This window comes from Pempheris klunzingeri, chromosome 8 (genome assembly GCF_042242105.1).
Source record: "Pempheris klunzingeri isolate RE-2024b chromosome 8, fPemKlu1.hap1, whole genome shotgun sequence".
NCBI classification, from domain to species: Eukaryota; Metazoa; Chordata; class Actinopteri; order Acropomatiformes; family Pempheridae; genus Pempheris; species Pempheris klunzingeri.
Window position 1 is genome coordinate 6,079,724 of NC_092019.1, and position 27,411 is coordinate 6,107,134.

The 27,411-nt window shown below is 43.5% G+C and overlaps 1 protein-coding gene across 1 annotated transcript in view; it reads right to left on the reverse strand.

Annotated features, from left to right (window-relative positions):
- rims2a (regulating synaptic membrane exocytosis 2a) overlaps positions 1–27,411 on the reverse strand; it is a 133,329-nt gene that overhangs the window by 67,724 nt on the left and 38,194 nt on the right. Inside the window, exon 7 of the mRNA XM_070834694.1 lies at positions 791–1,740. Coding sequence (XP_070690795.1) covers positions 791–1,740 — 950 coding nt within the window. The remainder of the gene's footprint in view (positions 1–790; positions 1,741–27,411) is intronic.

Consider the following 27,411-nt stretch of genomic DNA (forward strand, 5'->3'; position numbering starts at 1 on the left):
CTGAAACATATCTGACAGGCTCATGAGAGCACAAGCCTCCTCTTCAAAGGCACGAGATCTGTTAAGAGTAGATTTGTAGATAACATACATAAAACGCAATAGTGCTTTGCACACACGTAAGGCTCACTGTTTTCGGTTTTTTACTAAAGATTTTTACTGAAAATACTGGGAATTTGTAACAGTAGCAGATCATTTTAAACTAAAGTAATCACACATAATGACATGTATGTTTTCTGAGGAAAGAATTCCCTGCTTACTACAGTTTACAGTAAAGAACGTCCTTTTGTGATAAGCTCAGAAATAGAAACTGAAGATTAAAATTAGAGAGAAATGCAAATGAGTGGCTCATCATCAAGTCTCATTCATCTTCTTTCTGCCCAGATGTTTTTGTTTTTGATGTTTTAATAGATTTTCAGCTTTGAAAAGTTTTTTCACATTTTTTTTCTCCTCAAAAATAATGAGCCCCACACATACATATACACATACAAACATACAAAGCACATACAGAGACTGTAGACTGGGGAATCTGAAGGTTATATCTGAGTCAACAGCAGCAAGAATGAATATCAAATGAGATAGCAACAATAATCAAATTATGATTAAATAAAATCTGTCTTTACTAATAACAACATTATGTCAGTAGTAGTAGAAAATTATGGCTGTTTAACTGCATAAAAACATTTGAGAAATATACATTTGCATAGTAATGCTAAATAAAGCTTTCTATACACTGAGACAGAAGCAGAAAGAGAGTAGACTGAGTGAGGTTGGTGGTATCTGTGGCCCCTACCTTTCTCACTGACTGACTCACTCTCTATCTCCACATCCTCACAGCTGGTGTACTCTGGCGTGGTGGCCAGCTCCTCCTCCGAGCTGCTCAGCGACACCTGCCGCATCTTTCCTCCCTTTTTGGTTTTGTGGGGCTTGGGGGGTGGTGGGCGCACCGACTCCGACTGGTCCGAGCTGACCGAGTCATTCCTCAACATACTCTCCATCTTCTCCCTCTTGGTCTTGCGAACAGCTGAACTGGGGTCCAAGTGGTGTTGCTGCCTCCTCATGTGATCCCCACCTACACCTAGGTCACTTCTCCGCAGGTCCCCAGATCGATCACCCAGCACGGGGCTACGATGCGGCGTTGGGGGGCTGTGGTTGGAGGTTCTGTGGCCTCCGAGGCCAGGACCCATGGGCCCAGGGGAGGAGCGGTCAACAGAGTAGGAGCGCTGTCCCACCATAGGCGGCCGGCGCTCGGTGAGATGCTGACGGGACAGCCGGATGGGGCCCGGATCATCCTGCTCAGTGTAGGCCAAGGAGACATCACTATGACGGCGCTCGTGCCTAAGGCGGCCCACCTCTGCATGCATCCTCATCTGTTCCTCATAGGGCTGCGGCTTAACGGGATAGCGTGCCAGGTTGGGGTCACTGCGATAGCGCGCCTGGAATTCCTCCTGGCGCTGCCGTTGGAGGTCATACTCGCTGGGCGGTCCATCTAACTCCTGGTCCAGTGGGTATTCCTGGGAGTGCCAGCGCCCAGGGCCCTGCCGGTTGCGGTAGCCCATCCGTGCCGCATCCACATCTGGGTACATGTGTGGGCCCCGCGGAGCCCGCCGAGGGTCCCCATCCCCATAGTCAGACGGTGATCTGGGCATGCCGCCGTCCGTCGGGGCATACTGTGAGTGGTCACCCCCCTCCCTTTGGTCGTATTTTTGGTTTGGATCCCTGGATGCAGATGGGCTTCGTTTCCTGTAGATCAAAGAGAGGGGAACAAATTTAGTGGTTGTTGACTTTGAACTTCTGAACTTTTGATGTTCTTTTCATAAACAGTGTATATCTTTGTTTATGTCTAAGCCTGATAAAAAAAATAATGGGTTTAAAAGAGCTGAGGTTTATGTGCATGTTGATAATGTTTATTTAAATTTCCAGTGAGCATACAGTATGTCTGCCTGTGTGTAGCATCAATCACACATTAGCATCACAGCACATCTCTGTGCAACTCTGCTGAGGCTTAAGACTTCAGTCTGTAGTCTGTAGCTTCACTTTACTTTGCCCTGCACTGCGTAGGCCTCAGTCCCTGTCAAAACCAGATGAAAGCCTGCTCTGTCTCTGTCACACACACATACACAGAAAGAGAGAGAGAAATAGGACCAAGCAGCAGGGTGCAGCACCACTCCCTGTCCTCACTGCAATACACTCTATATGCTATATAGCATGGCTTGCTTGTGTTCTCCTTTTAGCACATTTTGCATGGACGGAAAGACGTACTTCATGAGCTAGTCCAGTTTAACAGTACGGCATGTAACACAAGTACCTTTGCAATCTAAATTCTCCAAACACAAGCAAAAAAACAGGAATTCACAATGGAAAAATGGTCCTGTGTGATTATTCAATTTGATTTAAAAGGTTGCACAGTCTTCACGCAGACAATGTTGTATCTAATATTTGACTCTTTTAGTGCCACAGGCAATTTTTCATTTTCATTTTGATAGCAGCTGATTAGTTTGTTGATATAGGTGCTTAAATCATCATCATTTGCAATGCATTATAAACAACAGGATGACACAAGATTAACAACACAGCCTGCCTGGATATGACCTGTTTGTATTTCCAAATTAATAGTGTGAGTGTGTGTGTGTGTGTTTGTGTGTATGTGTGTGCAAGGGGAGAGAGATGAGGAACCAGACAGTGTACTGAGAGTGGTGCATTGATAAATGATTCAGAGTTTCACAGATTGTATCTGTGTGCACACCGCAGTGGACATGAAGGGATGTAGAGAGACAATAACAACGTGTCTGAATTCTGTCTGAATTTATGAACCTCAGAGTAAGGTGTCCATTCATTTATCTCACCACCTTTTTCCTTTTGTGAAAACATCCAATGTTTCTCAGAACTTATAGAACGTAGGGCTGCACACTAAAATCCCATCATTAAACTCGTACTTTATACCTTTTGTTTCAAACATGGCCTGAAATCGTGTATCGTGGTCCCGATAAAATAGAATAGTCCTCTTTGACTAAAGAGGAGTAAAATCTTGAAACACACACATTATATTAGAATTTCATGAACGTAAATTGCTAAGATGGATAAGTATGGTCACAGTCAGAAGCCCCAGATTTCTAAAATTAGCTATCAATCATTTTATCATTGTCTGACTGTCAGAAAGAAAACCAGCCAGAAAGTGGATGAAAAGCCTAGAGGAGGCTAACTGTGCGTTAATGCATTTATTCTTTTGTTGAGAATCAATTATTCATAAGCCACTTTTCTCCTACATTTCTCCTACTTTTCCTCCAAAATAATAATGACATTTTGGTGAGGAAAAAGCTCTGTGAAGCATCCCTTTAATTTCGTACGTGACAACTTTCCATAAATTTTAGTGGGCTTCATAAATCAATGCTGCCAGCCTTGCTCACTGGCCAAGGTAAGGACTCCTCACGTGCGATTGGGTGATTCACCGAACCACAGAGGAGGTTTGGTCCCTGCCTACTGGATCACAGACCATTTGAGTTAGTCTGAGTATAATAAATGTACAGTACAATAGATATCAGTGTTGTGGTGAGGTACATGTAGAAAAGATGCTTTTTGTGTTCTCTGTGCTGAACGTCTATGTTGAACACTGAACAATCTCACTAAAGTGAAGTACCAGCTTTGAGGAGAGACAGTATGATGTATGAGTGCTGTGTATAGTTCATGAACTACTGTACAGTTAAAATATGGGCTGTTAGAGAGGGCTAGAAGTTTACCAACAGTGTGGTACAAAATGTGCAGTACATCCATATCCAGTTACAGAAAAATCCCACAATATCAGACGGCAGAATTCCTACAGATATATTTTTGATTGTTAATTGAATTACTCAATGAAGAAAAAAACAACACAGGAAGACAATAGACACCACATCAGAATAATCCAAGCAAAAGCCACCACCTATTGTGTTACTTAACAACAAATCTGATGTAAACAATGGACAGTATTAGGCACACACTGGTAAAATAATGATTTTTTTCGTAAATGGAAGACAAAAAATGTCACATAAATGTAGCACCAAAGATGTACAGGATATATGCAACAAAAACACTAATGGATGTGCACTTTAATGAACACATCCTTATTTACAGCGAAGACCTAAAGAGAGTCTCTCACATAAGTGACCTCTCCTTTTCGCTTCACATCAAAACAAATGCCTCCGATCACCTTAGCATCCGAACGCAGCCTCACTAGTGATTCAGACGCGGCTGGAGAAACACACGAGGGTTGCTGCATTATTCATGATCTGCTCCCGGACACTAACTGAGCTCCGCTTCATTCACAAATCCAAAGTGAAGCAGCAGCAGAAATTACATGCTGGAGTAGGGGACAGGCACCGTGACTTGGATGGGAGAAATTACGGAGTGGGAGGTGGGAGGGTGTGTGATGAGCATGAGAAACATCTCTTTAGAGTGACTCAGTGATGATGGAGGGGTGTGTTATCTTTGCACATGTGTATGGGCGCATATGTTCATGTTACCTCTGTTTCTAGCTCTGTGTGTGTGTGTGTGTGTGTGTGTGTTTCATGTGTGCTGCACTGGCTGCCCAAGAAAAGCTTCACACGCCCACACTGGGATGTTGTCTTGAAATCTACACCCTCAAACACACACGTGCATGTAGAACATACACGTAGCAGCTACAGCAGACATTAACAAACTGCGCTTTGACAAGTTCTAACTCATCTTGACACAAGTATCACATTTCCCTGCTCCCATTTAGCCTCGTATGTCCTTCCTGTCTAAACAGAGGAATGTCTATGGCGGCTAGCAAACAAGCTAACACCACTCCGCCCCATCAGCATGTGCATCATGAAGCCTTCTGTAAGTACAACAGAGCGGTGGCGCAGCACTACATTTTGTACTATGCGTTATTCCACCATTGCTCCAGCTGCCACTGCTACTGTAATAGCCTCTCTGCAGATACCTCTGAGCTCTCCACAGCCCTGCCACGACACACTCTGCTGATCTTAGATTTGCATTTCATCCTCAGTGACACAGACGGAGATGGAAAGGGAAAGGGAGGAGATCATCTACAACGTATGCGAATTAGACGAAGCTTGAAAAAAGATTGACACTTGACTGTGTCCTGTAGCTACGCATGCAGCTGGTGCGCACGGTGCATTCAGCCACACTTGTCTGGGCTCAAGCATGGAGTTGCAGGACGGGACGCTATGGGATCACGACGCCTGCGATGCTGCACTGAAGCCTGGCTGCTGCAACGATTAAGTCACGATCCGCACAGTGACGCGCTTCCTCCATCACATCCCCTTATAAAGCAAGATGCATGCGTGATGTCAGCACAGGTGGCACTGAGCCGCAGCAGATTGACCAGCAGTGAATCATCCTAACAGGCCAACAATAGAGAGGCATGTTCATTGTCTGCACGGTACAGTGTGGGAATAGGGTAAGAGCTGCTGTACCGTTCTGTACATTCCTGCTGAGGGAATAGCAGCAGCCCCTGTTACTGCTGTTGTTCTATTTTGAGCTCACTATAGGCATCCTCTGCTGTGTTGGTGTTCAAGGCCTCATTCAGTTTGCGACAAGGACGGTGGTGACAAAAAGATTAAATTCTGGGAGGGTCACAGTGGTCTCACTATATGACTGGCAGGAGGACTTTTATATCTAATATTGGGGAAAAAAAAGATTCATGCACTCATGACACTGAATGCAAGGACGTTCTCTTGTGTCTAATGGCTGTAATTTCTGATTCCTGAGTAAGAGAAAGTAGCATGGGTTGACATCCAAAGCAAAGGAGTGTACAAAGCATCTCTGTGGTGCAGAGGAGTAAACCATACGCACTGTAAATCAGATAATGCTGTTTAAACACGGATTCTGTTTTTGCTTTCAGCACAGCCTTATACACCTCCAGTGCTCTAAAGGTAATTCCAATATTATAATCATCTTTTTAAAGTACACTCTCCTTATCAAAAGCAGCATAATGTATCAAATCCATGGCTCACAAAAATCATGGGATTACACTATGGTCCCAAAAGATTAAAAAGTGTGACCCTAAAAGATTAGAAGTGACCCGACATGCTCGCCATGATAAAAACCTTTATATGCTGTTATTTTTTGCAACATGACTCAAAAAACAATTGGTGAAATTCCCCGACACACAGCGGTGTAATGAGAAGTGGGTCTGCCTGTGGTGAGGTTGTCCCGCTCTGCCTCATCAAATGTGTTCCTGCTCTGACCTACTGATGGGATCTGATCAGAAACATCCACAGCCAGAGCCCAGTTCCCAGGCTGCAAATGGACTAGATTGTTTAACTGTGTCATTCGCTCAGTCTGAGTGTGTTTATATGTGTGTGTGTAAAACTGCCTCAGCTGTATGATGAAAGGCCTGAGATCAAGCAGGAAGCCCCTGTGGTCGCAAATCATTAACATTTGATGTGGGTTTATGATAAAAAAAGGAGGGGTTATCACACATACATCTACACAGAACATCTGCAGCACACAGGCTAGTGATCTATTTACTATATAGTAAGAACACTTAAGCCTTTAAACTCACACAAACAAACACTTTCACACAAACACAGTCCATGATCTTCACCCCATCCCAGTGATGCAGAGCACTGACTAAAATACTAATCATTCACTCATTACTGTGAAAAAAACATTTTAACGCACTTGAACACAGCGAGAACTGTCTTTGTTTTCATATTGCATCAAATACAATTCGAAATAATACTGAATATCAAATATAAACAATTGCAGATATCGCTACATGCTGTAGACAAAATGCCCGTGGAGCAAAAATGCTCTAATCGCTCTGTATTTGGGAAGCCGGGAGCAGATAATCACAGTGCCGTATATTCAAAACAAATGCCTGTGATTGGTCAAGCAGTTTGCAGATTTAATGCACCAGAGCAGACGCTCTTAATGCAAAGCATCGTGACAAAGTGTGATTAATTGCAGTAGCCAAAATTGTGATTGTTATTATATGATTACTTTTGCCTCCCTATCTCATTCTGTCGCCTCTTCCCTTCTTCTCACAGCTACTGCAATGACACAGATAGGATTTGAAGAAGTTTTATTAAAAAAAAAAAGAAGGGGAGAGAAAGAGAGAGTCAATTTGGCTTTTTCTTGAAGACTCCCATAGTTCAGATCAGAGGTTATGTTGAAATTCCTTTTAAAACCAAAGTACAAAGATCAATGATTGAAAGATAATGATGAACCTTTGACAGATTTTGCCGTTAGGTGTAGGCACCTTGACACATGTACACACTGACACAAACGTATTCACTCTCCACGCAATACCGTCGTTCAGCATTCCACAGATATTACTTCTAGCTTTACTCTTTTTGTGACACCGTAAAAACTAAAACGCCACAATGAAGCCGCTGCTCTCCGATACTGCAGTGACAATTATCCCAGAGGCAAAGAAAACTACTGTTGCATTGTAGTTTAGAATTAACTGCAGATGTTACAGCAAAAAATGATTGATTGTACTGCACAAATGCACGTCTACTATACATGCAAGCTGCTTTTTATTCAGCTTTGAAAATGCAGTTGAGTACATCAACTGGCAATTACAACTATACATGACACGCTATTACAATACAATTTAAATGTTCACATGTTCATATTAACTTTGACCCGGCCGGTAGCGCAGTGGATAAATGTGCATGCCATCAGCCTGAGGAACCCAGGTGCGACTCCCTCCCAGTCCCGGCTACCAAAAATGGGCGAGGGTTGCGTCAGGAAGGGCATCCGGTGTAAAAAACTAACGCCGAAATCTACAAGCAGATCATCCGCTGTGGCGACCCCGGAAGGGAGCAGCCAGAAAAAGGACAACAACATGTTCATATTAACTTTCATTGTAAAACCATTAAATAAACAATTTCAGCATGCTGCATTATCATATATTCTAATTCAAACTGCTAATAAGAATCTAAAGTATGAGATATACTCAGCCTTACTCAAAGTAATTGTCAGATCCTGGGATGTAGCTCAGTTCAAACCTCTGCCTGGCTGCTCCACGCAAACACATTCTGTGCACAAACCGTTCACAAAAGCAGTTCAGACCAATCCAAACTACCAAGTACCAAGGCTGGCTCACAGCTTACGACCGGGCCCTTGTTGTTTTTCCAATCTTCTTGCCTCCAGCACTAAAAGATGTCCTTGTTTTATTTCTAGAGGGCTGTGGATGATCTTCACACAGCAGCAGTAAAAGTAGTCTTGCAAGCAGCACTCTTCAGACTGAGTGTGTGACACCAGCTCTGTCTGTTCTGCCTCTGCTGCTGCTGCTGCTGAAGAAACATGTTAAATAAGAAAGCCAAAAGCAATCAAGGTGAAAATGCAACGCTGCCCCCGTGGGGATTGTGCCACCTCTACTTTGTGGATAATGGAGAGAAGTCAAATGAGAACAAATGAGTGGCGCCATGTTGCAGATCTCTCTGCTTAGAGGGAATCTGGCCCTCTAATGACAACAATACATCCTGGAATGGTCTCTATTGAAATGAGATAACCAGAAAGAAAGCAAGAGCAGAAGAAAAACAAGCTGAATGTGCGTGTCTCAACCAAGAGCAATCAGAGAAGAAGAGATGAGAGGAGGAAAAACGCCTCTAACGGTCCATTTACGGATGCGGCGTCACTCTCCCCTCCAAGACTTACTCAGCCGGCCGCCGTGTATGTGGGACGCCCTTCACAGTAAAAGAAACACATCCAGTTCCCCTATTTTCCTGGTAAAATCCGTCAGCAGCCCGACAGTTTAGCTGCAGTTCCTATTATCCAAATGATACTGTAGCATCAGCATGACCTGCTTTGTGTCTGACAGTCTGCTGCGCCCTCAGTGCCCCGCCACACTGCTGGATGTAGATAGATGGGCAGTTTATGACCCTGCTGCAAAGGCTTCTGGGGGTTTGAAAGCGAGCTGACTTTCAGGTTTAACACCATTATCATGTGATCGCTACGATTGGCTGGAGGTAGAGCAGCGACCCTGTCCAACCCGCCGGCCGCTCAGTCCTCTGCCTAGGAGAGGATTACATTCCTTGGTTGATTACTAGCTGACATCTATCACCAATTGCGAGCAGAGCAGGTCTCACCTAATCTCATTCAGCCTGAGGTCTTATGATCCTTAAACTCAACAAAATACGTGGTTTATGTTTTTTTTTTTTTTTTTATCCACAGGGTCCGTTTTCAGGCATCAAATCAAAGACAGACGAGGGAGAGAGAGAGATAGAAAAATAGAGGGAGGGATAGAGAGGGAGATGTAGAGGGAGATTTCTCTACCACATCATTTCTGTACATTACGGATCAAAGACTTTTTTCCTGGTTCTGCACCATGATGACGTAGCTGGCTCTCAGTGACCTGGTTTGATAAGTCTACTTGGCGCACGTGTGTGTGTGGGTGTGTTATGACTGACTGTATCTGGATGCTGTCTTTCTTCCTGCTTCTTTCTCTTCGCTCTTCTGTCTCAACACTTTTCAACATCTGTCACCTTGTTTAGCCAATTGCTTTCCCCCCTTCATTCCTCCCTACTCACCTTAGCCCTCCCGTGAGACGGGCTCTGAATTGGACTGATGATGCACTACAGCAGAGTTTGTTCTGTTTGTGATGGTGGTGGTGACAGCTGTCTGTCTGGAGCACGGAATCAGGAAGGGCAGGTGGGCAATGGGTTGTTGACACAGCGTTTCCCCAGGATGGAGGTTGGATGGAGGGGAAATGGTAAGGGGCCTTTGGGGGGTGTTTTATCATCGCATAGTCAGGGATGGGACCAGGCTGCAGGGCTCTAAGTAGCTTTGAGTGGAGTGTGCATTTGACTACCACTCTGAGAGACAGGAGGACAACTTCAGACCCAGACCATGAGTGATGACACAGCAAGCCTGAGAAGGACTCCGAATGGCATTGGGAAAGTTTGAATGTTGTGCTGCATTCTTAAATATCAAGTTTTGATTACAACCACAAGTCCAATAAATACCATGTCTGCAACAGAACATATTCCTTTCACCCTTCCTTACATCACTCTGTTTTAAAGACTACAGAACTAAATGTGAGGGTCAAAATGCTTTCTGGGCAGTCAAGCAAAAATCTGTATAAATCTATGTATTTCAAAAGGTGGAAAAGTCAAGCCTTTCTTGTTCTGTGCTGGAATAAAATCTCCCATGGTACTGTTAAGTGGTGCTCCCTCTTCACTCCTCAAGTACGCCCTGTCCTGCCAAGATTTTGTTCAGTATTTTCACTCCTGCACATCAGATCTACTTAAGAGCTCACACTTGATGCTGACACTATTCAGGTACATCTGCTTCTACGGCTTCACGTAGCATGTCAATGATGTAAATGGATCAGGGTTGCAAGGGAGCAGGTATCTGAGGACTGGATTAGAAACTGAAATACACATGGCAGTAAAGTGAACCAACATCTTTCCCACCAAATCGATCCTCTTTTCATACTTCATGTAAAATGCACCCAGCAAGAGTTGGAAGTCACCAGCCTTGTCATCTCGCTTGTTTGCTTATAAAAATGATCTTAATGTCTAAATTTGGCAGTTTGTGGATATTAGAATTCTGCTGGTATATCTGACTCCTATTACACTTCATGCATCATGGGGTGGATCTGATAGCGATCTGAAAAAAAAAAAAAAAAAACAGCTCCGGGTGCTCCACTGCCACCCTCTGGACTGGAGTATGGCTGGCCTGATTTCCACATAGGCAGGGAAAACTAAGATGGATTATGATGAGATTAGTGATGTTGCTAAAGAAGAGGCTACGAGTAAAAGACAGTGTATTAAATCTAAAACATCTGGATTTTAGCCGCATAAGATACATTTGATAAGACATGTGTAAATGGGACTACCTTTAATGCTGCTTATGCGCCACATCTTGACATTCACTTTATATTTCAAGAATCCAGCTGATGCTCTTATCCAGGATTGCCTAAGTGGTCATAATCCAATCTCCCAAACACCAAACCAATATGCCCCAATGTTACCCTCTGAACAAAAGCCTGGCTACAGATACTGCTCACCAGATTCATGATGGTTCATGAAAATACTGTTTTAACCAGTTTCTCATTTACTAAAATAAACACTGCTAAATTATCAGTTTTTTCTGTTTTTAATTAAAATAAATAAAACTACACAAACATGCACACAGCCTGATGTCTGATGTCGCACAGTTTCATTCACAGTAACAGATGGCAGCCTCCCCTCCCTCCGTTCCCCACTTAATCTCTCTGCTCTGTGGAAAGTTTTGTGTGAAGCAAGTGGACACAAAGTTGTGCAGCCCCACATCTATCAGTTCAACTGACAGCGTCTGCAGATCTGTGCATGTCCTCAGTAATTGCCTCCAAGAACACAGACACCATCCTCCTGTCTAAGAGCAGACCAACCGGTGCCTTCTATGTTCATGTTTATACTTGGTAAGGTTAATACATCTTCCGCACTGCACCGCCTGTTAGGTCTCCTTTTTAAGAAGAGACACCGCTAGCGCTCTATGTAGGCCAAGCCCCAGCAGAATATGCCATTAAGATTAGCTACAAGTCAGGACTGCTACGCTGCGACTTGCCTCTCCCCTCCCTACAGAGAGGGGTTAGAGGAGCAGAGCATGTGTACATTTTTTTTAATCAAATTGTGATGAACGCGATGCATAAAAAAATGCACATCACAGCTGGAATTTAATAAAACAAACACCTCTGTGGAGAAGAAAACCAGCCAGGCAGTTCACTGAGGCAAATTTGGAGCAGCACAGGAGTTCTGTCTATAATTATGCTTATTGACTTCAGCTTGAGCTGGATGGAGCTACAGTATAAAGCAGAAAACTGTTGCGGGCGGGGTAGGGTTGTCCTCTGGAGGGCCTGTAAGTAATCAACACCCCAACACTGGTGGGTAATTAACATTTTTTACCAAGCATTTGAGCTTATGAGTATTTACTTGTGATTGGCACTCATCTGTGACCAGACCTTACTGCTACATGGCCACATGAAAGACATCGTCATCCTAGTTATTCCTTCTAAAGAAACCACATAGCACCCCTTGTGAAACACATGGGAAACAAGACCTGAGTTTTGACTTTCTCTGAATAAAAGATAGCACCACTTATGTTGGATCTATAGGCCTTTTTCACAGCTGAGATTCTGAGAAGTCACAGTGGGAAAAATACAGATTTTATTCAAATAACAATGAACGAATGATGGCTAAATTTAGGCTCCATTTAGCTGCAGCAGTTTCAGGGCCCTAGCATTGTATATACTGGCTCAGTGTGCACACTGTCATGGATTATCAGGACACCTGAATAGAACAGGGCCATCATTAATGTTATTAGTAACACCTGCGCTTTACATGCTATGACAAGTCAGAATGACAAGCTGTTACTGGGAAGTGAATCTTCAGCAGATGTTGAGAAAAGGCACAGTAGAGAAAAAAATACACTGAATTTTGAAAGTAATGTGTAACGTTAATGTTTTACAGTGAGCATAGAATATCCACTAAAATCCAGTTTATCCTCGGCAGGGCTGCAGAGTGCAGGAGCTCATCGCAGCTCACAAGTTGAATTTTTTTTCTCCATTTGCTTTTCCTCCCTGGCTGGCTTATTATCTGGTTTCTACTGGAAACACAAAGACCGTCACTGCCTCACAGACTGTACAAACTTTAGCATAATGAAGCATTGTGTTAAAGTCCCTGTGATTAAACATCAAAAGACACATAGTAAGGAAAGACTGTTTTTCCATTAGGACTCAAACTATTGCCGTGGACTGTATTTAAAGAGTAACTTAACACCCGGCTGAAAAGTAGTGTTCCAATGTCCTCTCTGGTTGAAAGTTTCAAGTCTGTCCGTTACTGGTGGGTTTCCTTTGTTTGCACCTATAACACACCCATTAGTGATGTCACGATGTACCGAGTACTCTGCTACATCACAGCAGTTAGTCAAACCGCTGGAGTTCAGCATAAACACAATCAGAGGGAATTAGGGGGTGATATGTTAAACTCCAAACTAGTGCTAATACATCGTCCTGCAGTACAATCACACACAGAGGCACCATAAAGTTAGTAAACAGTGGCACGCAACTATTCAGCTTCACACTAACAATATCCACACACAATCACTTTTTCAGCTTAATATGGAGGAATATCTATGAGGGCCCTGTCTTCCTGTAGCATGTTGACTGCTCAGTGCTCGTCAGTCATTTTCACAAAGCTCTCTGTGTAGTGAACATATTGAGATTTGTTGAGCTATTCATAACCTAACAAATTCTATTGTAACCAGACACTGGGCTGTATTTCTGCAGTGGAAAAAAAAATGCCTTAAGAACCCTGGTCTCTCCCATCTCTTTCTCTCTCTGACATACAAGTAATTGAACTCTCTCTCTCTCACTTTCTCTCTCCACACATGAATTTCTTCTTGGTTCTGCTAAGCATGCATTTTTCATTCCAGTGAGCAAGCTGCATTTGAAATCAAAGGCAGTGACGCTGTGTGGCTGTCTGGCTACACAGAAAGTGAGGAGGTAATGAAAAAAGCTGTGGGGTGAGTCAGAGGATGCTTTAATAATCCTTGCTGCCCAAAATAACATCTCTGGGGTCGGACGGACTGAAGACCCTCTTGGGAAACCAGCAATGGTCCAGGCTGGTCTGGACTCATCACGTCGGTCACTCCATTTCTCCCCACGTACACTTTCCCCTTCTCTTTCTTTTTCTCCCAATTCCTCTGGGTCTATTATTGTCAACAGATAAGACTGCAGCAGCAGGGCACGACGCGGCAGACAGCCAAGCCCTCCCTGTACCAAATATATGACAACACTAAGCAGGACGGAGGGGTGTGTGCACAGGGGACAGACAAGCTGTAGGAAGTGTGATCCAGTCAGCGGGAAGAAGGACTATGAGGTCTGCTCACAGCTGAACAATGTTTCTTTGGTTATTGTCCAATCATAGCTGATAAATGGTGATGGGGTCCAGGCTAAGTAGCTCTTCATGTTGGGTTCAAGGTTGGGCCTTCATTGTCCCATACAACACTTTTCCTTGCTTGTCCCCACAGTGTTCTGCCCTGTGCGAACAAATGAAGGGAGAAAATGAACCTGTCGTCTAGTGTTACCGATGCCAATCTAATATTTCTGCAAGAGAAACCTCCGGACTCACTTGACGTTCTTAAATTCCATCTAATCCTGCCCCTGCTCATAGCATTTATGTTTTTTTTAGACAAGATAGCTATCCTCCTAGAAAATCTGAGCTACAGTCACATAAATACACAGTAAACCATGACTCAGAACACCATAATGTTACCTACATAAAAAAGATCTTCAGCCTTTGTGCAGAGGCTTAAAATAGGACGTGTCTGACTCAGTGCACCAGACTTAGCTCTGCCACTCTTGGTTAGCATGCTAACATTTAGTATGTAAGTATGCTTACAAAGTATGGCTGGGGCAGACAATCATTAAATGTAGACTTTACTTTATTTCATGGCTATTCATCCAATAGTCGTCATTCTATTCCTGCTGATATTGCTGTCCTTAGAGCCTAGAAAAAATACAAAGAGAACTACTTTCTCTACTACTTCTGTAGAGAAACTTCCCCCCCACACGGCTTGGTGACTTGATTTCAAAATGCAACTGCTCTGCACTGCTGGACCAGAGGACAAATGATATAAATCCACATTGGGCTGGAGAGTTAAAAGCTGAACAATAATAAAAAGTAACCAGGTTATCCGAAATACTATATAATAATATATTAGAAATCCAACTGGGCACAACTTTGTGACTGATGTGGTTTCGCTTTGTTAATGCTACATCAGTGACACATAATGCTGATAAAACTGCTACTGTGACACGCTTAAATATTTAGTGAGCATGTTCATAATCTGTGGCAGAGGAAACTCTGAATTTTAAGCGATTGGACAATGGAGAGAAAATGCAAGGAAAACATGAGGGAGTCCACTTTACTGCAGCATTTCCATTTAAATGTGCCTTTGTTCCACAGCAGTACACACTGCATATTGCCTCTGGCGAGCCAGCACAGTTCACGTTTAACACCACATCCGCTATTTTTAGCACATCATTTATAAATTAATAATAATACAACAGATTATTATAGTAAAAGCTCAGTGAGTGGTGGGGAGAATCACACCTTTTCTAAACAGTTTCAAGATTAGGAAGTCAATTGTCGACAAAAATGAGATGTTGAATGTTGAAATGTCTGTATTTCTAATACGTACAGATGTGGCATCAAAGGCAGCATATATCTCTTTCTTTAACGCCTCTTTCTTTGCTCCAAACTGGTCATCTGCTTGAATGTTGCTGATTGCAGACAGTGGCCTAAATTGAAAGCACAGAGACTGCCAGGGAAAGGAGGCATAAGCACTCTCCTATTACATCCATAAGAAGGGTAGTCACTGCAGCCAAGTCCCACCAATGCATCTCTGTGGCTGGGCCCTGGCTATAATCAAATCAAGATGTATGCTACTTACAGTATCGCTCATTGATTACCCAGCTTTAACTCTGCTATGCACTGACTGCAAGGTAAGTGACAGCAACACACTTCACATCACAGAGCCAAGTCTGAAACTCTCATCATACTTTATCTTTATCAAGCATGCAAATGTAACAATTGCTGAAGTCCCACTGTATGCAAAGTGAATTAGTGCTGAATAATCACTCCTTAATGGACTCATTTGGAAAGATTCAAATTTTGCTCTCTTTAATTGAGCATCAAAAGACAGAATTTAAGCCAACGGCAGCAAAAGGTTTGTTTTAGACAGTAACTGAGACATGCAGCCGCACAGGTTTTGTCCTATGGTGTGCCAAATTAGGCATTCACAATTTGAGAAAGTGCAGAAAAGCAGAATAATGGGAGACATGTACAATGGGTTCCACTGGAGCAACCACATTAGATGATCTCATTTTCTTGATCCTGTTCTGGAACTAGTTAGCAAAGCATGTTCAAATATTTCCCCGTCAGTTTCTTTCTGAAAATGCTATTTATTTCCGTGCATTTTTCAAATTAATAAACTGCTGTTTCCCCCATCTTCTCTATTTCAGTTTCGCTGGCATTCCCCTAAAGTCTCTCTTAAGTTGAATTCAAACAGATCGGCTGCTAGAAGGCCTGCCTGGAGGCAGACAGGAAGCTGAGCGTAATGGGAAGACAGTGCCTCCTGAGCTCTCCCCAAACACTTTGCTTGTCTGAAAGATGTCACTATGCACACACACTCACACATTCACACACATTCACACACACACACACACATCCACAGATCAAAGAAACATTGTGCAGCTCTGCTAAGTACAAAGGTTGAAGAGTTTGGGAGAGCCAACAAGGAAATTGATATGGAAGATACTTGAATGAAGTAATTGGAGTCTCTTAATTTTTTCAGACAAGATTTAGTATATAATGAGGTGTTGCAGAGGATATCTTTCTATTCTTTAATGACTATATTCATGCTGACTTCGTTATAGCTACACGGTCACTTTATCTCTGCCTAAAAAATACTGGTTTAGAAAATCAAATCGTACTTATAATGCAAAATAAATGCAGATTGTAGAAGTGCGACAACTGACAGGTAGAAAAAATACATCAAAGCAATGCTCCACTCCTGTAGGCATTATATCTCATATGTATTTTCCCCCATCAAACACAACTTCAGCACTACATATTCAGGTTTTTACGACATTTTCGAAAATGCTAGTTTAGCGACAAAGTTCCGTCTTCTTTCTTTGATGAAAGAGACACTCGCTGTGTCCCTGTGTCCTCAGCAGAAAGACCTTTTCTCTTGCGCTCAATGGCATTGACAAGCCAATGTCTCAATCAATGAGCCCACGGTCAGACCTTTGCAGAACAAGCCCCAGACCAAAGGGCTGTGTGGGTTAATTGTAATTGCATAGGACAGCGTCTGTAACACATGCCCTGAGCCAGGGAGCTGAGCTGGCCAGAGAGGCCCTGGTCTGGGAAAACTTTCCATCTACGAGAGCAGTTAACTTCAACCAATGATGCCAGGAGATGATGAACCTCATTTTTATCACCCGACTTGTGATAACTCGTGTTTTTTGCCCTCAGATTCCTAGATTTACATACTTCACGGGAAGTAGAACTCTGCTCATCTGTAGTATGTACAGAAAGAGTCCTTAAATTATGTTTCATATCACAAGCAGTAGCTGAGCCCTTGGTTTATATTTTGATGTACCACTGCACCAAAATCCAAAAACAGCCTTCAAACTTCAGCTATAGTTGTACAAATGAGAGCAGAAGTGTGGTGGAGCAGACAAGGGAAGACGAATGCTATACATTTCGGTAAGCAAGGAGAGGACTGTGAATGGTGTTGTAACAGGATCAAGAGAGACATATGAATAAATGGAAGGAAGCTCGGCTGGTGAAAAAAGAAAAATCTTCAAAGTCAGCTTCTTTCCTCTTCGTAGCCACCCCTGGAGATCAGATCAACTACTATCCTAAAACCTAATGAACTAGTAAACACTGGGAATTAAATGAATATTACATGTGGTTTCATTAATGCCAGCCAGCAGACTCCAAAAATAATGAAGGCGAGAAGCAGAGGCGGGAGGAGACAGTTACTGGAGCTTCTTCTTCCTCTCTGTGTTTACTCAGCATCTGCCTGCCAGAGAAGGAGGCTTTTGATCACTCCTCGGCTGGGTTCTCCTCTCTGCTGCGTGGCAGGAGAAGCCCAGGGAGGCCGTCGAGCACCGCCAGGGCCGGCTCATTTGCAACACAAATGAACTGAGCTAATTGTACACGTGCGGGAAGACGGGGGAATCGCACACACGGTGCAATGTTTGCAAAATATGGAAATAATTAATCTCATTGAGCTTGTGAAATACCATCAGTGTTGCAAAAGAGGATTTGAGCACGGGCTGGGGATGAGACGGATGATGATAGCAATGGGCTGGATAGACGCAGATGTTTAGATTAAGCTTTTTCATTATTGCTTTATCACACAGCTTCTTCAAGTGTATTTTTGGTAATTGAATAAATTGGAGCATGAAATAGATTTGGATTTGGGGCACATCAACAGGATTACGTGTAAAGCAGTTTCTTCCCCATTCATGAAACAATGCATGCAGATATTATGCTGTCAGGTCTAGTATGTATTCGGTATGTGGAGTGGAAATAGTAGTGGGTGAATCACTAAATTACTAAAATAGATTCCTAGAGCATAATGTCTGTACACATAGATCCTAAAAAAAAAAAAGTTTTAAACTAATAGGAGATTTAAATTGGATTTGATATGCACAGAAATGACTTAATTCAAACTGACTAACATTTGTTCAGTTGTGTCATGTGGACTTGCACTGCACTGAATAACAAGGGATTTAACTAAGAAAGTCCACCTCTTGACCTTCCAAAGGTCTGACCTTATAAGCCTCTTTAATCAATAAATCAAACGTAGAACAAGAATGATGATCTTGTGAAGTACCATTAGGAGGAGAGAACCTTTGCATTCAATTAGGAACTCCGCTGACCGTCAAGGCCAGAGGAGGATTTGTGGAATAATGTACGTATAAACACTATCACTATTGTTCAACACTGACGGTAAGCTACTACAGTAAAGGCATTCAAATTTAACCCCTCTACAAATTGTTAAATGGTTACTGACATTGACAAATAGCATCACACATCACGGCATATGGTTGAAAGCAAAGCACTATCCATGCAGCGTATGCAGTTTTTCTTCCCTCACTTGACTATTTAAAAACAAGATGACATCAGACATCTGTTCGGGAGCAGACAAAAAGAGGCTTTTTAAGAGAAAAAAGACCTCCTAGGGACTGGCCTTCGAACACATGAACATACGAGTGCCGCCGCATGCATTCTCACAAAGAAACACAAGGACACACACAAACACAGAAAGCAGAGTCTCGCATTTACGTCTCTCAGCAGCCTCCCCTTAGGTCCATCAGGGAGTAGAGAGAGAGGAGGAAGTTAAGGACCTAGGGCAGAGTTGGAAGTGGCCTCTAATGCCGAACTGAAATGTAGTTTTACTGGGAGCACACTATGCCTACTGTAACTCAACCATTAATGACTTGTTAAGGTCGAGGGTCTCACACACACACACAAATGCATGTGCACGTGTGCCTATTCAGCCTTTGAGGGAATCAGTCTCGCTCCATGAGCATGAAAAGAGCCCAGATGTCAGCGCTCTGCACAGGCCGGTGTCTCTGTTGAAAAGCACTCCATCTTTCCTCTGTTGCTCTGTGACCCTTTCTGTACCTTCCTAGTCCCGTTTCACTGCTGAGAACGGACTGGCCAGATGAACCTACACATAATGTACATCTTACTGGGTGACATCATGTGTACCTCTGACCACGGGGCCACTCCGTGGCAATCTGTAACGAAACTTTGGCAAAGGCTATTTCACCTCCCTCTCTGGGCAGCAGCATTAGCAGTGGGCCTGGGGCTGGGAACATTAGCCTGATGCTTATCTGGCTACACAGCCCACCGCTAGCTACCAGCTCTCTCTCTCTCTCTCTCCTCTTCTCTCTGTCCCTGCCTTCCTCTCTCGCTTTCTGTCTGATGCTGAGATATGATTTGGTGAGAGCAGAGAGGAGTCGAGCATATCGATTCAGCCTCTACCGCTGTCTCTCTCGCACTATTCATCCCCTTTTCCTCTGCACTGCTATCATTCTGACTCTGTCCACTTTATCTCTCTCTCTCTCTCTCTTTCTCTCTCCTGCATGCAATCATAATAACCTCTCTCTTAGACGCCCAGGCAATAAACCAGGGCCTCCCTTCTTCCTGCGCACATCTCCCTTGGCGCAGACAAAACCAATAAAGGGCTGGCTTAATTACAGCTGCTGAGTGCCGCCAACACCCGGGTACAACACCATGGGGCTGAGGGTGGGCTGAGGGTGGGCTGAGGGTGTGCCGGGATGTTAGGGGGGGAGGTAGAGGTTGCATAAGAACTGCTGAGGATACAGTTGAGTCTCAGTCTGACTCCCACACCTAAACCCTCAAGACGCTGCTTTATAGTACTCACAGAGATAAAATAAAAAGAGGTGAGGGAAGCCTAGAGGCTGGCTGGGAAAATGTGGGTAGGCCTTGCCTTCAGCACGGCATTTAACTCCCAGTTGCTCCAATGCAGGAGCTCCGTCAGCTTGTTTTTGCATCTGCGAGGCGTTAATGTGTAACTGTGGAATGTGAAGCAGGGCATTATATATAATACAAGATATGGAAGGGTAAAAACAGGGGATAGGTTAACGTGTATATACTACCATGTGGCCGATGATATATCAAGGTGGATACACCCCCAAATCAAATGTCCAGGACTGTGAAGAGGCAAAGGAGGGGCTGCTGTAGATCCATGTCCTTGTCTCTTGTTGTTTCTAGGTTTGCAGTCTGTCTCCTCCTCCCCTCCCTTCTTCCCCTTTCCCCTCCTCTCTTATTTTTCTCCTTTCCTTTCCCCCAGTTCTGTCACATCAACATGAATCTGGGGCTCCAGGGGTTCAGAGTCCCACAAGCTGCAGCCTGCTACGTCTGCCTCGTCTACAGCTCTGTCACCATGGTGACTGATGCCTGGGTGTTCCTGCCTCTTTCTGTCTTCCTCTCTGTTTTCTTTCCTTGCTTTGCCTCTCCACTGAGCTCCTCTCACCTCACATCCACAATGCTAGTTATCAATACAATACAGCATCAGAAACCAGAGTTCTTGTGTGTCTTGTATGTGACGTGCATTGCAGACTGGGTGTGTGTTTAATGGAGCTACAAGATGTAGAGTAATCATGGCAGTGTGTCAAACTGAAGTGAAAAGTTTGAATCTTTTTAATGATGTCTGACTGTCACTGATGCCGTGGCTATGTTTTTTGTATGTTTTGCACTTTAGTTTGTCTGAGTATGCATTTGCCCTATTGTTTTGTCTGGCTTTGTTTCATTTTCCCCTTTTTGCTCAGGTCCCACTGCAAAAGAGAACTTGATCTCAATGAGATTACACGATTAAAGATAATAATTAGGCTAATTAAACATTATATATGTAAAACTGGTGAACATTATATAATTCTCTCCATTTGTTTGTCCTATTTGCTCCAGAGCGGGATATGGTACAAAATGTCCAGGACTGGGATTTACACACCAAAAAGACTTGAACCAAAACAGAAGACCGTGGAAACAAATGCCCAGACATGCCCAGATGCTGTAATAATGAAAGGGTTCCTACTGCACTTACAAACACACATTGCTGGTACAAACAGATTAGCTGCCACCGATGCAATGTTGAAAAGCAGTTCAAATTTGGCTCTTGCTTAACATCACGTTTCATGTACCCTTCTCTGTACTGTTATCAGTATTCATATTCTCTCTGCAGAGGATGGGACGAAGTGTAGTCATCTTTGTGACAACTGAACCACCAAGATACTCAAGAAACCACAAAATTCAAGCTTCAAGTTCAGTTTCAGCTGCATCAATCGATTTCAGTATATTTGATATATATGTTGAAAATCGCCAAAAACATTAGGAGTCTGGAAATTTTACATGTCAAGGCAGACAACGTTTGCATAAAAGAAAAGAAAAAGAAGAAATTTAAGCAAGATTGTGTCTCCACAAGAGAGACACAGTCTCAGCAGACTGCTGCTTGTGGGACTTGAGATGAAAATCTATAATATAGCAAATCAAAAGTGACTTGCTCGACCCTCCTGTCTTTTTCTTATACCTTCCTTTAGAGATAATATCCCTTTTTCAATTCCTCTGTCTTTTTAATCAGGCCCTGCTATCGTCAGGATTAACAGACAGGGAGGATACATCATCATTTCTATTGATCAAACATTACACCAAATCACTATGGCAACTACATTGTTAGAACGGACAAGGGAGGAGATAGGTATGGGTGAGGGAGGGGGTTCACTTCAGAGGAACCTTCAGCGTAGAACTGACAGTGGTGGAAACAAGTTGGTTTTCCTCCTATCTGTGACTGTACATGTTGCACTGCACATTTAAGCTATAAAACTCGGAAGTGCACAGCTGAGAGACGCTGTCGCTCACAGGAGGACAATATATGAGACTGTGGGATAAAGTAAACAGCTGTGAGTATGAGGATGACTCACTAAAATCACACCCAAGTTTATGCGGCCCGTTCGGAATCATTAAACGACAGCCTTCTGTGTTTTATTTAATATGCTGGACTTGAAACACAGGGCTGCTTTCGATACATTGCAGAAAACCAAATGCAGCTATTCATATTCCACTTCTACTGTTACACACTTTGCAAAAGGTTCATCTGGAAGAAAGACTATGATGTGCACTACAAACTCAATAACATCCCCTCTATCGCTTCATACACAACAGACACGGACACTCTCAGGCATTTCAGGGAAGCAAGCACAGACCTTGGAGGGGGGGGGTGCATGTGTGTGTATACATTAAAGGGGGGGGTGGTGAGTATGGTTGCAGTTTAAATGTAGTAACCACTCAATTCAAAACCATTCAGGCCTTCTAAGAACAGATCCCCACACCCCATTAGGATCTCTGCTGACGCACACATGCATAATACATGGGAGCTGGATCTAAAAGCATACAGCCCATTAGCGGGCCTGGCCGAGGCAAAAAAGAAACAGAGAGATAGAGAGAAACAGACTCATACGCAAACAGCCCTGATCGAATGGATGGCCAAGCTGGCTAGCCACTGATAACAGCACACACTGCTGGTTTTCAGAGAGTTGTGTTGTTGCTCTTCTGTACCAGTGGTACAACTTACAGACCCAGAAATGATTCGACATACAACCACTGGACTCAAAGTCCTGAAACAATAATGAAAATGAAGATGCATTTTTCGCCAGCTTGTTTTAACAATTAGCCAACTATATATATGCAAAAAGATAATGTAGCTTAGAAGTGATAGGCGTAGTCCTATTGAGACTGTTTCTATGGGGAATTTGCTAAGAAGAAAAAAAAAAAGATAGAGATGGAAAATAAATTCAGTTTAATCAGTCAGATGTGATGATTGCTGGATCACAGTTTCCAGGCACCGAGCCCCCTGTTCAGCCCTTCCAGTGGCTGAGTGTTCCGGCCATGTAATGTGAGGTGGCAGAGAGCCCAGCAATGCTGTAAATTATTTCTGACGGTAGGGTGGGGGACAAGAGGAAAAGACTCGCAGTCCCCAGAGACAGACAGTGCATGGTGTGGAGATACGGGGCCTGCGCCTATAGCAAGAAATAAAAGAGGCCTGCGTGTTCTCTTAGCCCTGCGGCTGCAGGAACGTGAGTCTGTTTGCAAGTTTGAAGGCTTTCTGCAGTCTGCATAATGTGTTTAAAAGCCATGCCTGGCCAGATGAACAGGGGCCTCTCCATGGGGGAACGGAGCATTTAGCAGACTAATCATAATATGCTCCAATGCATCTAAGTGAGATCCAACTTCTCTCTCAATGTGTGTCTCTCTCTCTCTGGACACATTACACAAGCACTTGTTTTCCAGCAAATGTAAAAATACATGTTGTGTACTAATAATACAAGTAATGCATAAGTAAATGTATGTTGTAGTAACACTGTAGCTACTCAGTACGAAAGTGCTCAAATCTTTTAGATAATTAAAGTAATGGCCCCATAAGCCATGATACAAAACACTTAATTCATATTTATGCATGCTTGTTACTGGTTTTCTGTAGTTTAGTTGTTTTATGAAGGAACTCATGGCTGCTCTGTCATGTAAACTGCCCTTTGCTCCAAACACATAATGGCCTGTGTTTGAGTGTGTACCTCGGCGTGGGTGTGTGCGTGTGTGATTGTGTGCGTGGGTGTGTTTGGAGGCGGTGCGTCCACTGGTTTCCAGCTCTGGATATTTAAAAAAAAACACATATATATATACATTTCCCCTCCTCACCCCCTCGTGCTCTCCTCCCAGGCACAGCGGCAACAGAGGCACAGGCAGTGTTGCACACATGCTGCAGCAGCGGTGCGCTGGGGGCATACGCGCACGCGCACACATGCATACACGGCTACGCGCACAGCATAGTCACACCTCGGCATGGTCCCGGTCTACCTAAACGGTTCACCCGCCCACCCCCCCCACAAACGCAGTACTTGGGCGCGCACGCACGCACGCGCGCACAGCAAACCGCGGCAGCACCACTGATCGGCCCCATCATCCGGCCAGGAAATATCTGCAGCAGCAACAGTACTATACAGTAGGTTGTTATTACGCAGGCTGGCTGCCGATCGATAAACGCAACACCCCTCCACCACCACCACCACCCCCACAATACTCGTTTGACATACCAACGGGGAAGCCCTTCCTCATAAATCAGGGCATTTCTTTACAAAGGAATCACTCACCCGATGTTGCTCAACGCCTGCTCGAACAGCTCCGTCTGCAAGATGTTCTGAGGCGCCGAGAAAGCCCCGTTGAAATGTGATAAAACCGAGCTACAGAACTGACGCAATGTCTCAAACTGCATTTTCCCCCTCCGTTTTCTTTTATCCTCAGTAAATGATCACCCTTTTTCCTTTCACCAACAATACATCCCACAGCCTGCGCTCTCCCCGGACGCCCCCCTCCACACATATACCTCCTCAGTATTTTGTTATTATTATCTCCCGGAGTGCATTAAACGCAGAAAAGGCGCCGATCAAGTTCCATGTTTCTCCTGCCGCTCCTGGTAAAAAAAAAAAAAGTGTCCTTAAATGAGACGCATTCCGGGCGGGATCCTTTGGTCATAATGCTTCGGACCTGAAGCGAGAAAAATGAGGTAGTGCCGGCGCTGGTAACGAGCCTTTTCTTCTTCTCGCAGGAGCAAAAATCTCTTCTCGGTGTGCAGGAAGAGGCGAAGGAGCGCCCGGAGGAGAGAAGAAGCGGAGAAGCATCCTACACGGCAGCCAGCAGCAGCAGCAGCAGCAGCAGCCCTTACCGGCGCATCAGCTGCTGCCTCATATTCAACTCATATTTCCCGTCGCCTATGAAGAGCACACACTCGCGCTAACACGCGCACAAAAAGCAGACACACACACACACACATATATACACACACCCCAGCACATATACACATACACACTACGCGGCTGATATGCAATCGTGCGCACTCTGTGCCATATCTCTCCATCCGCTCTTATGCACTCTTTGGGACGCGCATAGCAGCACATACACCACGATACAATACAGGGGAGGGAGACGATGCTGTCGTCAGGTTTTTTCTCCTCATATCTCTTATGTGTCTTTGGAGGATCAGCTCCTCATCAGTAATAACAGAGGACAGCCCTAATGCCTCTGAAAGGGAGAGTGTCTGTCTGCCTGTGAGGAAAGGGCACACATAAAAGGGGGGTTTTCCCCAGGGGGTGGCTTGTGTTTTTTGTCTTGGTTTTTTTTTTTTTTGGTTTAATTCAGTCATTGGTTCTGCATCTAACTGTGAAGAGTCAAACTTAGGTGGAAATTATCCAGTTAGGTTTAAGAGGTTCCAATGCAAAGGATTTGAGATGACTAAATATTTTTACAGGACAATCAAAAGTCTCTATGGTACCAAAAAGGTTTTCTATAAAGTCCTGACAGATAAAAGGTAAGAATGTGACAAATAAGTAACTATTCAGCAGTTAGTTAGTACAATAATACAGCCTTTTATCAAGATGACGTAAAATAGCTGCACGTATTGAATAGAACAATGATAGGACTGTGATAATGTTATCACTGGTAATCAGATGATAACCGGTCACAGATCTCCATCCCTGCATAATTCCATGAAATTCCTGCAGTAACATAATCAATTGCTACCAAGCCTCTTATACAGGAATCATGTATTACTTCCCAGGCTAAATGCATCCCTACCAAAATTTAAAATGAGTCCCTGGCTGTGTAAACATACTAAAAACCTTTACATGGAACGCTGCATCAATATGAACACAAGATTTTTTTTTTTTTATCCCCTGGATCTTGTTTTTGTACGTTTTGCCATCATATCGGTTTCAGAAACATTTCGCTCTCCAAATGAGCAGGTTCCTCTCACAGCACACTTGTCAGAATAGGAAAAGCACACGTGTTACTAATAACATTAACAATGGTTCTGTTCAATTTGAGCATCGTCCCAGCAAACCACGACAGAGTGACAAGTGAGACGTCATTCTTTTTATTATTTACTCCTGAGCTTTTCCTACTGTGACATGTCACAATGTCTTGTGTGAAAAACAACCATTGCTGAGATCTCGGGATGCCACGACGCTGGTGGGTGTACAAGGCTGCTATACAAGCACTTAGTTTCTAATAAGGTCATAGGTCATAGTTAATGTCATAACCCCAGCTGTCTGCTGTAAGCATACATTAGATCTTTAAGATTTAATTCCTAATTTAACAATGGCCCCATGCGCTAACTGTAGCTGGACACACATGTAGTTCTGCAATTATAATGGGCATTTTAGGTATCTTCACTTAAGGTCTCCTCTCCAAGTAAGTGGTTTTAGAGTTCAAATGAAGATTACAAAGTATGGCTCGTCGCAGCATCATCAGGTAAAAATTCATCAGTAAATGTTACATTAAATGATGGTGACCAAAACTATAAACAAAAAAATGAACCATCCATGTCAATGTGAATGATTTGGTCAAATTACTACATTAAGGCTGTGTTGTATTACTTTCAGAGGAATAGATATATAAGTTTGGGTACATGAGGCTGAACTCACACGGGCTAAGTTAGACTACACAATGATGAAGTGAAGTGTGCAAAGCTACTGTATACTGGATACTGTATACAGCCCAGGCTGAGTGTGTTCTCCTCTCCTACATTTTTGGCAGACTGAATGGCTCTGCTGCCTGGCTGAATGTGTTAAAAAAATGCAGAATCTGAAGAAATTCCACCAGTGAGTATGTTCCAATCCCAGTGTAATCATTGTTGTTTCATCAGCCTCACCCAACACTGCAGCTGTCCCAGCGTATCTGTGTATTCATTCAAATGACACCTCCGAGACCAAGATAAATTAGAAGCCTTCCCAAGTTATTTCTCCTTATAAATAGACTGTCAGCTTTTTCCCCTCCTTTCTTCTGCAGAACAGATCCAGGAGTTAATTTAAACATTCTTTAAGATTAATGAAAGTGGGTTTTGGTGCTTATGCAGTGGGAGTTCTATTTATGGACTCTCCGCTATCCATCATCAGCATTATCCCTTGAATTTTCAGGCAGCCAGCTTCCTGTTGTGTCACTGCGAATGTAAGGAATGCCAAAGCAAGAATCGCTCCTTGGTACCATCTCCACCTCTCTAGCCATGCAATCAATTAATATACAGTGGCAGGGCCTGGACTGGAACAGAGAGTGACTGGATGACTGAATGCTTGGAGCAGTCTGATCTATAGTCTGATCTATAGTCAGTCTGATCATCCATTAAAACCACCTTAAAGCAGCCAGCCATTTGACGAGAAGACAGATAATGCACTCCAGTTGCACTGAGACACAAAATACTGTTATCCTGTATCACCCCTAAAGGTTTATAGTTGTGTAGCGTTGATTACAATTTGCAACTACAGATGATGCTCTGCTCTTTATTGGGCTACTCTGCAGTGTGTGTTTA